This window comes from Elephantulus edwardii, unplaced genomic scaffold (genome assembly GCF_000299155.1).
Source record: "Elephantulus edwardii isolate Elephantulus edwardi_28Jun2011 unplaced genomic scaffold, EleEdw1.0 scaffold00030, whole genome shotgun sequence".
In the NCBI taxonomy this organism is placed as follows: Eukaryota; Metazoa; Chordata; class Mammalia; order Macroscelidea; family Macroscelididae; genus Elephantulus; species Elephantulus edwardii.
In genome coordinates, this window is record NW_006399780.1 from 9,182,597 (window position 1) to 9,194,563 (window position 11,967).

Below are 11,967 nucleotides of genomic sequence, written 5' to 3' on the forward strand. Positions count from 1 at the left end.
TCAAGGAGCAGCATAAGTCTATTTTGTGGATAAAATCTACGTGTTAAATCTCTAAGAAATGAGTATCAGAAGAAATATCTGAAATACTTTTAAAAGTGACTTCTCAGGAAGTGAACAGATATGAATGAAACTGCAAGTTACTGTTTTATATTATAAAGATTTTATATTATAAAATCTGTTGTTGTTATTGTTGTTGTTATGTGCCATCGAGTTGCTTGGACTCATAGCAACCCTATGTACAAGAGCTCTAAATGCCATTCTATCCTCTGCCAACTGCACTATCTCAAATACACTCATTCCCACCACCCCAATCACAGAATCAAGCCACCTCTTTGAGGGTCTTCCTCTCCTGCACTGTCTCTCCACTCTCCCAAACATGATGTCCCTCTCCAAGGGCCAGTCTCTCCTTGCAACATGCCCAAAGTATGTCAGATGAAGCTTCAGAATCCTTGACTCTAAGGAGCATTTCTTCTTTACCCTCTCGAGAACAAACCTGTTTTTCTCCTAGCAGTCCATAGTATATTCAACACATTTCTCCAGCACCACAGCTCAAAGGCATCAATTCTCTTTCCATCATCCCTGTTCACTGTCCAACTCTCTGATGCATAGCTCTTAATTGCAAAGACTATAGATTTAAATGTTACCAATACACATATTTGACTGAAAACACCCTTGAAAGAACTTTTGATTGGAAGAATTGCCTTTTCTACCTTAATGTGAGAAGAGTTGTTTCTTGTTATTCTGTAGTCCATTTAACAAGAAAAAAATTGCATATTGATGAAAAACAAATAGACATTCTTGTGGTACTTTCTGCTTTGGGGTTTGCTAAAATGTTATTATTTTCTAATAGGAGTTTTATTAAGAGTTTTTATTGGTTGTTTATATAATAATCACTGCAAAAAGTATTTATTTTGCTATTAATTGTGGGGGAAATGTTTATAACTTAGACTCCTAAATATTTTCAACATTGTATTAAAATCCTAGAGTATCCTGATGCCTGAATGGTCAAGAAACTTTAAATTCAAATTTATTCAACAATACGCCTACTTGGAATGTATCCTAAAGGAAGAGAGCTGTGACATGAACTGAGAAATCTACACTTAAGTTCATGGAGCACTATTACATTGCACAGAGGTAGAAACAACCCAAGTTCCCAATCAATGAATGGATGGCTAAAGAAACTGTTGTACATTCACATAATTGAGTGTTATGTATTACTAAAATCATTAGGAATTAACAAATTCTACATAACATGGGGTTAATTAAAACAGACTATGCTGAGTTACATAAGGCAATTACAAAGTGACAGTTATGGTATAACACCACAAACATTAACAACAAGAAATATCACACACACACACACACACACACACACACACACACACATCAATCTTGAAAGATTAGCAGAGATGAGAAATGAGAAAGAAGAGGAAAAAGAAATAAACTGCTTTTTGTACAGTATTTAAAATGCTAGCATCGTAGACAATTCAAAGGCATATAACAACCCTAACATATTATGGCAGGTTTGGAAGCAGGCATCCACTTTCTAAACAACATGCCTCCTGACCCTCTATGAACTTTGATAAATGTCAATAGTTGTAGAGAGGCTTCAAGTTTTTTGTTGATAGGGGCACTCTGAGTCAAATTCGACTTGAAGGCAATCAACAACAGCCTAAAAATAGGTGGTAGAGAAATATGTAGATATTATATATCTCTGTCTCCATCAATATAGATACGTTGTTCTGTACTATGGGTTGGAAGTGACCCATACTAATCCTCTGGCAGATTTTCAGAGGCAGTTAATTGCATGAGAGATTTCCCATTCTCCTTCCTCAGAGCAGCTAGTAGCCTCAAACTGGGTGCCTTTGGGATTGCAGCACAGCTTCTTGCTACTAGGCCAAATATATATATATACCTCTCTAGCATTTTAATCTTTTTTGTTTAGCTATATAAGTAAGAGGATGGGATATAAGATTGGGAAAATTTTTATAGAAAAACCACATACAACAAATTGTTTTATTTTTAAGGTCTTGTTATTCCAATGAGAAGAAAAATAAATTTGGGGGGAAAAGTTACATTGAAAACTATTATTTGCTATGTTGTTGTTATATGCCCTTGAGTTGGTTGCCACTCATAGAGACCCTATGTACAACAGTTCCGAACACTGCTGTATCATGAGCCAACCTCATTGTCTCTGATACACCTACACCATTATCTCTGTCACAGAGTCACTTAATCTCATCTCGGGTTTTCCTTTCCTGTGCTGTCCCTCCACCCTTCCAAGTATGATGTTCCTCTCCAAGGACTTGTCCCTTCTCATAAAATGCCCAAAGGATGTCAGATGAAGCTTCAGAATCCTTGACACGAAGGAGAAACTTTGTTTCACCCTCTCAAGGCTTAATCTGTTTGTTCTCCTATATTCAATATTATCCTCCAGTACCACAATTCAAAGACATCAGTTTTTCTGTCATCCCTAGTCATTGTCGAGCTCTCTGATGTATAGCAAGTAATTGCAAAGACTGTGGACTGGATCAGGTACACCTTAATCTTTAGTCTGACATCGTTACTTTTCAGTTCTCTGTAGAGTTCCCTGACAGCAGATTTTTCCAGTACATTTCATCTTTTGATTTCCTGGCTGCTGGTACCAAGTGTGTTGATTGTGAAGCCAAGCATGCTAAAGCTGCTAACAATCTCAAATCTTCACTGTTTATTATGTTGCCGCCTATTGGCCTAGTGGTGAAAATTTTTGTTTTCATGATGTTGAGCTTCAATCCATAGTGAAGGCTGCAGTCTTTGACCTTATGTAGCAAATGCCTCAGTTCTTCCTTTGTTTCTGCAAGCAAAGTTGTGTCATCTGCTAATGCAGGTTGTTGATGAATCTTCCTCCAATCCTAATGCCACATTCTGCCTCATAGAGTCCATGTTGTTGTTGTTGTTAAGTGCCATCGAGTTGCAGGCGACTCATAGCAACCCTATGAATGAAAAGCCTGGACACCTCTTGTATAACTTTCGTCTTTTATCCAGATCCATAGGGTTTCCAGAGGCAAGCTATTGTCGGAGTGGTGCTACTCCTGCTTCCAACATAGAGTCCATACTCCTGGATAATTTGTTCTGCATATAGACTGAAAAGTTATGGAGTTAGAATGCATCCCTGGCATACACCTTTTCTGATTTTGAACCATGCAGTGTTTCCTTGCTCTGTTCTGATGTCTGCCTTCTGGTCCAAGTATAGGTTTCACATAAGCATAATCAAGTGTTCTGGAATTCTCATTCTTCTCAAAGTTAACCACAAGTTGTTTTGATATACACAGTAAAAGGCCTTTGGCTAGTTATTAAAACACAGACATCCCTCTAATACAGTCTGCTTTCAGCCAAGATCCATCTAATATTACCTATAATGTCCCTAGTACCACGGTCTCATCTAAACCCAGTCTGCACATCTGTCAGGTCTTTGTTGATGTGCTATTCCAGTCTTTTTTGTATAATTTTCAGCAGGATCTTGCTTTTATGTGGTATTAATCATATCCTTTGATAATGTTCACACTGAGTGTGTCTCCTTTTTTTTTTTTTTTCGAATGGGAACAAATATGAATGTCATCCTGTCAGTTGGCCAAATTGTTGTCCTCCGGATATGGTATAGGACATAATTGATCAGTAACATGGTACCAAATTCTTTTCTTGATATTTAACTACAGGTAAACCTCATATATTTGAATTAGTGGCAAAAGATGAGTATGAATAGTAAGGGCCAAGAGTATTAGGCAGTTATTTCAAGGGAGTGAAGATATATCACTTTAAATAAAGTATGGTACATTAAATATTATTTTTTTAACTCTTATTTAATATTTCTTCTCATTCTTCACAGAGTCCACCATAGTTTGTTATGATCTACACAGTCAAATGCCTTTGCATAGTCAATGAAACACAGATAGACATTCCTCTGGTATTCCCTGCTTTCAGCCAAGATCCATCTAACATCAACTACAATATCTCTAGTACCAAGACCCCTTCTAAACCCAGCCTGGACTTCTGGTAGCTCTCTGTTGATGTGCTGTTCCAGTCGTTTTGGATAATCTTCAGTAAAATCTTGCTTGCAGGTGAAATTGGTGAGATTGTTCTGTAGTTTCCACATTCTGTTGGGTCACTTTTCTTTGGGATAGGAACTTGGATGAGGAGGCAGTTGTCAGAACAGAGCAAGGGAACACTGCATGGTTCAAAATTGGGAAGGGCGTACACCAGGGATGCATCCTATCTCCATACCTTTTCAACCTATATACAGAACAGATTATCCAGGAGGCTGGGCTCTATGAGGAGAAATGTGGGGTCAAGATTGGTGGACGATTTATCAACAATCTGCGTTATGCGGATGACACAACCTTGCTTGCTGAAATTGAAGAGGACCTGAAGCGCCTGCTGCAGAGTGTCAAGGACTGCAGCTTACAATATGGATTGAGGCTCAATGTCGGGAAGACAAAGATTCTCACCACTGAACCAATTGGCAGCATCAGGATGGATGGTAAAGAGATTGAGATTGTACACAGCTTTAATTTGCTTGACTCCATAGTCAACAGTCTTGGCACCAGCAGCCAGGAAATTAAAAGGCACATTGCCATGGGAAAGTCTGCTGTTAGGGACCTCTCCAAAGTACTGAAGAGCAATGGTGTCTCTCTGGAGACTAAGGTGCGTCTGATACAGGCCATGGTCTTCGCAATCACTTGTTATGCATCAGAGAGTTGGACAATGACCAGGGAGGATAGGAGGAGAATTGATGCCTTTGTGCTGTGGTGCTGGAGAAGAGTATTGAGAATACCACGGACTGCTAGGAAAACAAACAGCTTTGTCCTGGAAAGGGTTAAACCGGGTGGCTCCTTGGAGGCAAGGATTCTGAGGCTCCATCTAACATACTTTGGACATGTTGTGAGGAGAGACCAGTCCTTAGAGAGGGACATCATGCTTGGGAGGGTGGAGGGTGGAGGGACAGCACAGGAGAGGAAGGCCCTCTATGAGGTGGATTGATTCAGTGACTGGGATAATTGGGATGGGAGCGTCAGAGAGTGCGATTGGCACAGGACAGAGCGGAGTTTAGGGCTGTTGTACATAGGGTCGTATGAGTCGCAGGCGACTCGACGGCACATAACAACAACAACATTTAATATTTCAGAAAGTACAACTCCATTGATTTACAATCCACTCTATTAAAAGGTAGACTAGGGAGCTCAGGTGTCCTAGTGGCAAGAAGCTGAGCTGAAGTCCCAAAGGCACAGGGTTTCAAGCCTCTAGCTGCCATTCAGGAGAAGGATGCACAATCTCCTCTTGTGTGATTAAGTGCCTCTGAAAACCTTCCAGAGAGTCAGCTGTGGACTGGTTCTGACTCCACACAACTACAAAACCCAGGGTAAAATAGTAAAGATATACTTATTAGAAAGTTATATCCTGAAAGAGAAGGACCTCCCCTCTTGAAAGGAAATAAGAAAGAGAGAAGCCTATTACTGGTGAAATGAGGCTCTATTTATGGCCTCACGCGCTAGGCTGGCCTTGCAGGTGAAGTCTGGGTCAACGTGACAGTGCCACAGAGAATTCATAGTTTAGTGGGTGGGTCTCATTCTGTTCCTGGTTCTCTGATGTCATTCATGTGCCCAAAGTGTCCACTTCTTCTGACATTACTCATGCCCCATAGTCCATTTTTCCTTCATATTTTTATTGCTTTGCATACAATCATTCATATACATTTTGTTTCATGCATCAACATTGTGTTTTATTTCATCTTTGGCTTATTGTATTCTGTTCATGTACATTGTTCTTTATACAATCATATTTGTTGTTGTTTTTATGTGCCATCGAGTTGCTTGCGACTCATAGCGACCCTACGTACAACAACCCTAAACTCTGCTCTGCCCTGTGCCAATCTCACTGTTTCTGACACTCCCATCTCAATTATTCCAGTCACTGAATCAATCCACCTCATAGAGGGCCTTCCCCTCCTGGGCAGTCCCTCCACCCTCCCAAAGCATAATGTCCTTCTCCAAGGACCGGTCTCTCCTCACAACATGTCCAAATATATCTTATTTTATATCATTACTATTGGTCTACAACTATTATCACCTCCTCTTTTCCTTTTTTTAAAAAATACTCATTATTGCATATTTCACCCCTTGCCTCTCCCTCCCCTCCCCCCTACAATGCTCTCCTTGTTTAAAAGTGTTCTCATAGTGGATGTATGTCAGTATCTGCCTCCTAACTTGTTTTAAGTATTCTTGATCACCAACATCAGAACCCAGGATGTATGCATTATAGATTTTCAGTAAACATATGGATATGTTGACATGTGTGGGAACAATAAATATATAAAAATATTTTAGTAAAATTTGGCCCTCTAGATTGCATCTGTTTTATGCATTCCTTCTGGAACCTTTTTTCTAAAATTATCAGTTTAACATGACCTCTTCTCCCTGCCTTTATTTTACAAAAATAAAATCAAACTTTAAAAAATTCCTACTTCTTACCTTACATTTTTTCCCCAAAATGGATGGTGGCATCAAATGGAATGGCAGATGAGTTCTAACAATCCGTGGGGAATTCATTTCATTGACTGATTCTACATCTGTAAATTAATTTTAACGTTATTAATGTTTGTTTAAGATATTTCGCCTGAATATATTTTTAGCAGGCGTTGCTGTGTGCTGGATTATGGAGACCATTCCATTTCTATCTAGTATATATGTCAAGCCTGCATGTAATGTCATGAAGGGATATTCTTCTTTGATAGCATTTACTCTTTTCCTCTCTTAGTCTAAACTGATTCTTCTCATAATTTCCTTATTCCTAATATTTTTACTCTTCCTTGCATTCACTTTGCTTTGATTCAAACCTACTGTATATTATAGCAGCTACTTTTGCCTCCAGTGATCATGCTTGCTTGTTCTTCTTTATCATCTTGTTGTTCTTATGTGTCATTAAGTTGAGTACCACTCAGAGTGATCCTGTGAATGATAGATCTGAATCCCGTTCTATCTGTGCCATCCTCACAATCTTTTGAGCCCATTACAGTCACTGTGTCAATCCACCTGATTGAAGGTCTTTAGTTTGAAGTTCCTCCACCTTTCCTAGCATAATGGTTCCCCTCCAAGGAAGAGCCTCTCCTAGCAACATGCCAAAGTACAGAAGCTGAAGCTATATCATCTTTGCCTCCAAGGAGTACTGTGGCTGCTCCTTCTCCAAGACATAGCCATTTACTCTTTTGGCAGCCCATGGGGTATTCACTACTATTCTCCAACACCACAGTGCAAAGACATAGATTCTTCTTCTGTCATCCTTAAATCATTGTCCAACTCTCAGATGCATAACAAGTGATTGAAAAGACCATGGCCTGATTCAAACATACCTTAATCTTCAAACTGACATCACTGCTCTTCAATAATTTGGAGAGGTCCCTGAATACAGACTTTCCCAGAACAATATGTCTTCTGATCTCCTGATTGTTGGTACCAAATGTCTCTATTGTGGAGCCAAGTAAAATGAAGTTATTGACAGTTTCAATTTTTTCTCCATCTATCATGTTGTTGCCTCTAAGTCCAGTGGTGAGAATTTTTGTTTTGTTACCATTTCTGTACAGTCCATATTGGAGTCTGTATTCTTTTATTCTCAGCAGTAAACACTTAAAATTCTTTTCACTTTCAACAAGCAAGATTGTCTCATCTACAAAATGAAGGTTGCTGTTGAGTCTTCCTTCAGTCTACAAGCTCTACAGAAGAAAAATGTGGTAATCAATTCTCTAAAGATTTACAGCTTTGGAAACCTTTTAGGGTAGTTTTACAATCAGGGTTTTTCTTCTATTTGAGCACAGTGAGTTGGAAGCAACTGGTTCCAGAGAGTTTGGTTTGGGTCATAGGAATTAAGAAAAGCCGTTAAGACTTAAAGCACCTGGCTTTCAGGTACCTTAGTCCTTGTGGTATAGTTGGGCTTTCCTTTGTGAGCTATGCTAGTCTTGTTGTGCTGCTAATGGAAAGGTTGGTGGTTTAAATCTATCAGTAGGTTTACAGAAGAAAAATAGGCATTCTTCATTATGGAAAGATTCACAGCCTTAGAAACCGTATGCAAGGTGGTCGTGAAGGAAAATCAACTGACAAGTGAATGGTTTTATGTTTTTTTCCTTTCTATTTTCTTGAGGAGTGATTACCAAAGCAGTAGGGTTTTGACTTGAAAAAGTGGTTACATTTTTATTTATATTTGTTCTGTCCACAGTAAGAAAAAAAAAAAAAGGAGCTCAGTCTTCACCTATCAATTTTTACTTGTAATTTTTATGAAGGATGGTTTACAGGGCAAATTTCTTTACTATATAATTATTTCTATGGTTATTGAGCTTTTGCTTTCTTCATGGATAGTATGCTTGATATCATCCCATAACTCAGACGGTCTTCAGTCGTTAGTGTTAAATGCCTCAAACTTATTCCTAAGATGATCTTGAATTTCACATGGAATTGTTTCAAGATTATATCCTGGATCCTGTGGACTTATTTTAATTTTCATCAGCCACACTTGGAGCGATTAAGGATCTGACCCAAAGGCTGCCCCTGGCCTGGTTTGACTGCCAGTATTGACCTTCTCAAATGAATTCTTCCACAAATGTAGTCAACCAGATTCCTATGCAGCCCCTCACGTGAACTGTATGTGTAAAGCCATTGTTTGAGTCTTTTAAAAATGATATTTGTAATGAATATATATTTGTAAATACAAAAATCATTCTATTTCCAGTCTCATTTCTTACACCAAGCCCATACTTTTTAAGTACTATTCTTTGTACATTTCCTCCCAGTTTTGCATTCCATCCACCAATTATCATTAATGAATCTTGATTGTATGGTTGGTCAATTTTAGACCACATGATTTGGTACAAAATTTCAATTTCTTCCTTTTTGGCTAGAGATGTAAGAGCATATATATAGTTATGTTAATGTGTCGTTTTGGTATGTTTATGGATATTATCCTATCACTCACAGCATTGTATTTCAGGATACAACTTAATATTGACTTTTGGCTATGAATGCAACAGCATTCTTCTTCTGGTTTTCATTACCTTGATAGTATATTATATGATTATACGATTCAAGGTGGTCAACGTTTGACAATCACATCACACTTAGCATTGAGAAGCTAAAACAAAAGGAAAACATGCTGAAGTAAAAAAGAGTTGAACAAAAGATTTCAAATGGCAACTCAGGAGGACAAAGCAATGTGAAAAGAGTTGGAATTGAATTATACAATGGGAAGAATCTGCTCTGTATTTCCCAGGTGGAAAGAATGGAAAAAAATTAAGCCTCATGTCACAATACTGAAAGATGCATTGGGTAGTATTTTGAATGACCTAGATAGCATAAAATGAAGACAGACTGAATACATAGAAGCATTGTACCAGAAAGAACTGACTGACACTGAACAATTTCAGGAAGTACCATATGATCAGGAGCCAATGATAATGAAGGAGGAAGTTGAAGCTGGACTGAAGGCATTGACAAAAAATAAGGCCCCAGGAATATCCATTCCATGGGACACCAATTGCCTTGTTTCATTGAACAGATGTAGCCTTGGACATGCTTACAAGTATAAGCAAGGAAATTTAGAGGACAACTGTCTGTCCAATGGATTAGAAAAAGTCTATGTTTTTTCCCATTCCCAGGAAAGGTGATCCAACTGAATATGGAAACAATCAAACAATATCATTAATATCACATGTAAAATACTGCTGAAGATCATCAAAAATTGGCTAGAAGCTAGGACAGTACATATGCAGGGAAATGCCAGAAGTACAAGCAGGATTTAGAGGAGGCCATGACACCAGGGAAATCATTGCTATTGTCAGATGGATCCTGACTATAAGTAAGGAATATCAAAAGAATGTCTATTTGTGCTTTATTGACTATACAAAGACAGTTGACTGTTTAGATCATAACAAGTTGTAGCTGACATGGAGAAGAATGGGAGTCCCAGAACACTTAATTGTGGTTATACAGAACTTTTGCCTGGACCAGAAGGCTGTTGTGCAAACAGAGCAGGGGAATGCTGCATGATTTAACATTGAGTAGGGAGTGCATCAAGGTTGTATTCTCTCTCTGTAACTATTCAATCTGTATACTGAGCAAATTATCTGAGAAGATAGACTTTATGAAGAGGAGTATGGCTTTGAGATTGGAGGGAGATTCATCAACAACCTGTGTCATGCAGATAACGCAACTTTGTTTGCTGAAGGTCAGGAGGACTTGAAGCACTTGTTGCCGAAGGTCATGGAATGCAGCCTTTGGTGTGGATTGCATCCCAATGTTAAGAAAACAAATTTCTTACCACTGGACTAAAAGACAATATTGGATGGAGAAGAGATTGAAACTGTCAACATCTTCATCTTGTGTAGACCCACAATTAGCACCCTTGGTACCAATATTATTGAAATAAGAAGTTATAATGCACTAGGAAAATCTGCAGTTAGGGACTTCTGCAAAGTATTGAGGATTAATGATGTCAGTTTGAAGACAGGTGCATCTGATTCAGGCCATAGTCTTTGTGACCACTTGTCATGCATCTGAAATCTGGACAATGAGTAAGGATGACAAAATTAATTGACACCTTTGAACTGTGGTGTTGAAGTAGAGCACTGAACATCCTATGGATAGCCAGTTGAGCAAGATATGTCTTGGAGGTTGCGGGTGGAGTGAGTGCTCTTTGGAGGCAATAATAATGAGGCTTCACTTCACGTACTTTGGGCATGTTCTAGGAGGTGGCTATTCCTTGGAGAAAGACATGTTGCTTGTAGGGGTGGTGGGAAGGTGAAGGAGAAGAAGACCCTCTAATCAGGTGTATGTGCATGGTGACTGTGTCAGTGGTCTCTTTTGTGTAAGAGAGTGTGTGGATAGTGCCACATAGAACAGGGTTCAGATATTTTTGTTCATAGGATCACTATAAGTCATACTCAACTCAACAGCACCTAACATCAACAGCACCTAACAGCAACAACATGAGGTAACAATGTTTACAACCCTCTAAATATAGTTTCATTCTTTTCAGTTTCTTCTTGTGGTTAATATTTCCAATTTCCCACCTATTCTTTCTTATCTTCTGAACTTTATCCTTGGCCAAACTTGATCTGCTCTTTTCCTTTCATAGAGCTGATTGCTATGTGGAATGTGTGCATCCCTGGGCTAATTTCTCTCTTTATTAGCTATCAGTTAGTTGAAAGCTGAGCCGAAAGAGCAGGCTCAGCTCCATCCTGGATGGATGTCTAAGGGTCGTCTTCTTATAAGATCTGTAATCTCTAAAAGACCTCTTGTCTTTTGAAATGTGATTTTGTATGTATTATACATTTTCCTCTCACTCTGTTCATGTCCTTCTATTGTAATCATTTCAGAATAGTAAGTCCCATGTAGTTCGTCTTTTCTCAGGGTGTTCATGATCCACTGGTCCTTTGGACTGTTTCTTTTTTATTCAAATATAAAATAATGTTTTATTTTATTTTATACTGGTATACTTACAAACTTTATATATGTTGTTTTCACACCAGATATTTCACATTTCCTACACACACCCTTCCCTCCATCCATCAAATTATGTGATCCTGTGACTAACCCTTCCCACCCACATCCACTCCTCATACACAATAATGGTCTTATACTATATTTGTCCTGATTGGATTGAGCTACTTCATTTAGCATAATGCTCTCCAGTCTCTTCCAAGTTAGGTAATATTTTACAAAACCTCCTGTGTGCTGTGTACTATTCTATCATGTGAATATACCACAATTTCTCATTCCATTCAATTGTAGTTGGACATTTGTCTGTTTCTATGTTCTTGTGATAGTCCTGGTTCAGGATTTTTCTTATGGGGAAGTCTTTTTATGACCTGCTGATTTTCTCCTTTTGTGATAGGTTTGTTCCAGTGTTCTACATCTGTTTGCATCAATCTAGGTAGAACAAGCGCGAGGG

At 38.6% G+C, this 11,967-nt stretch overlaps 1 protein-coding gene across 1 annotated transcript in view; it reads right to left on the minus strand.

The window, feature by feature from the left end:
- The window catches only part of LOC102871442 (sulfotransferase 1C1-like), a 53,311-nt gene that overhangs the window by 12,656 nt on the left and 28,688 nt on the right, over positions 1-11,967 (minus strand). The window contains exon 5 of the mRNA XM_006883965.1: positions 6,504-6,601. Coding sequence (XP_006884027.1) covers positions 6,504-6,601 — 98 coding nt within the window. The remainder of the gene's footprint in view (positions 1-6,503; positions 6,602-11,967) is intronic.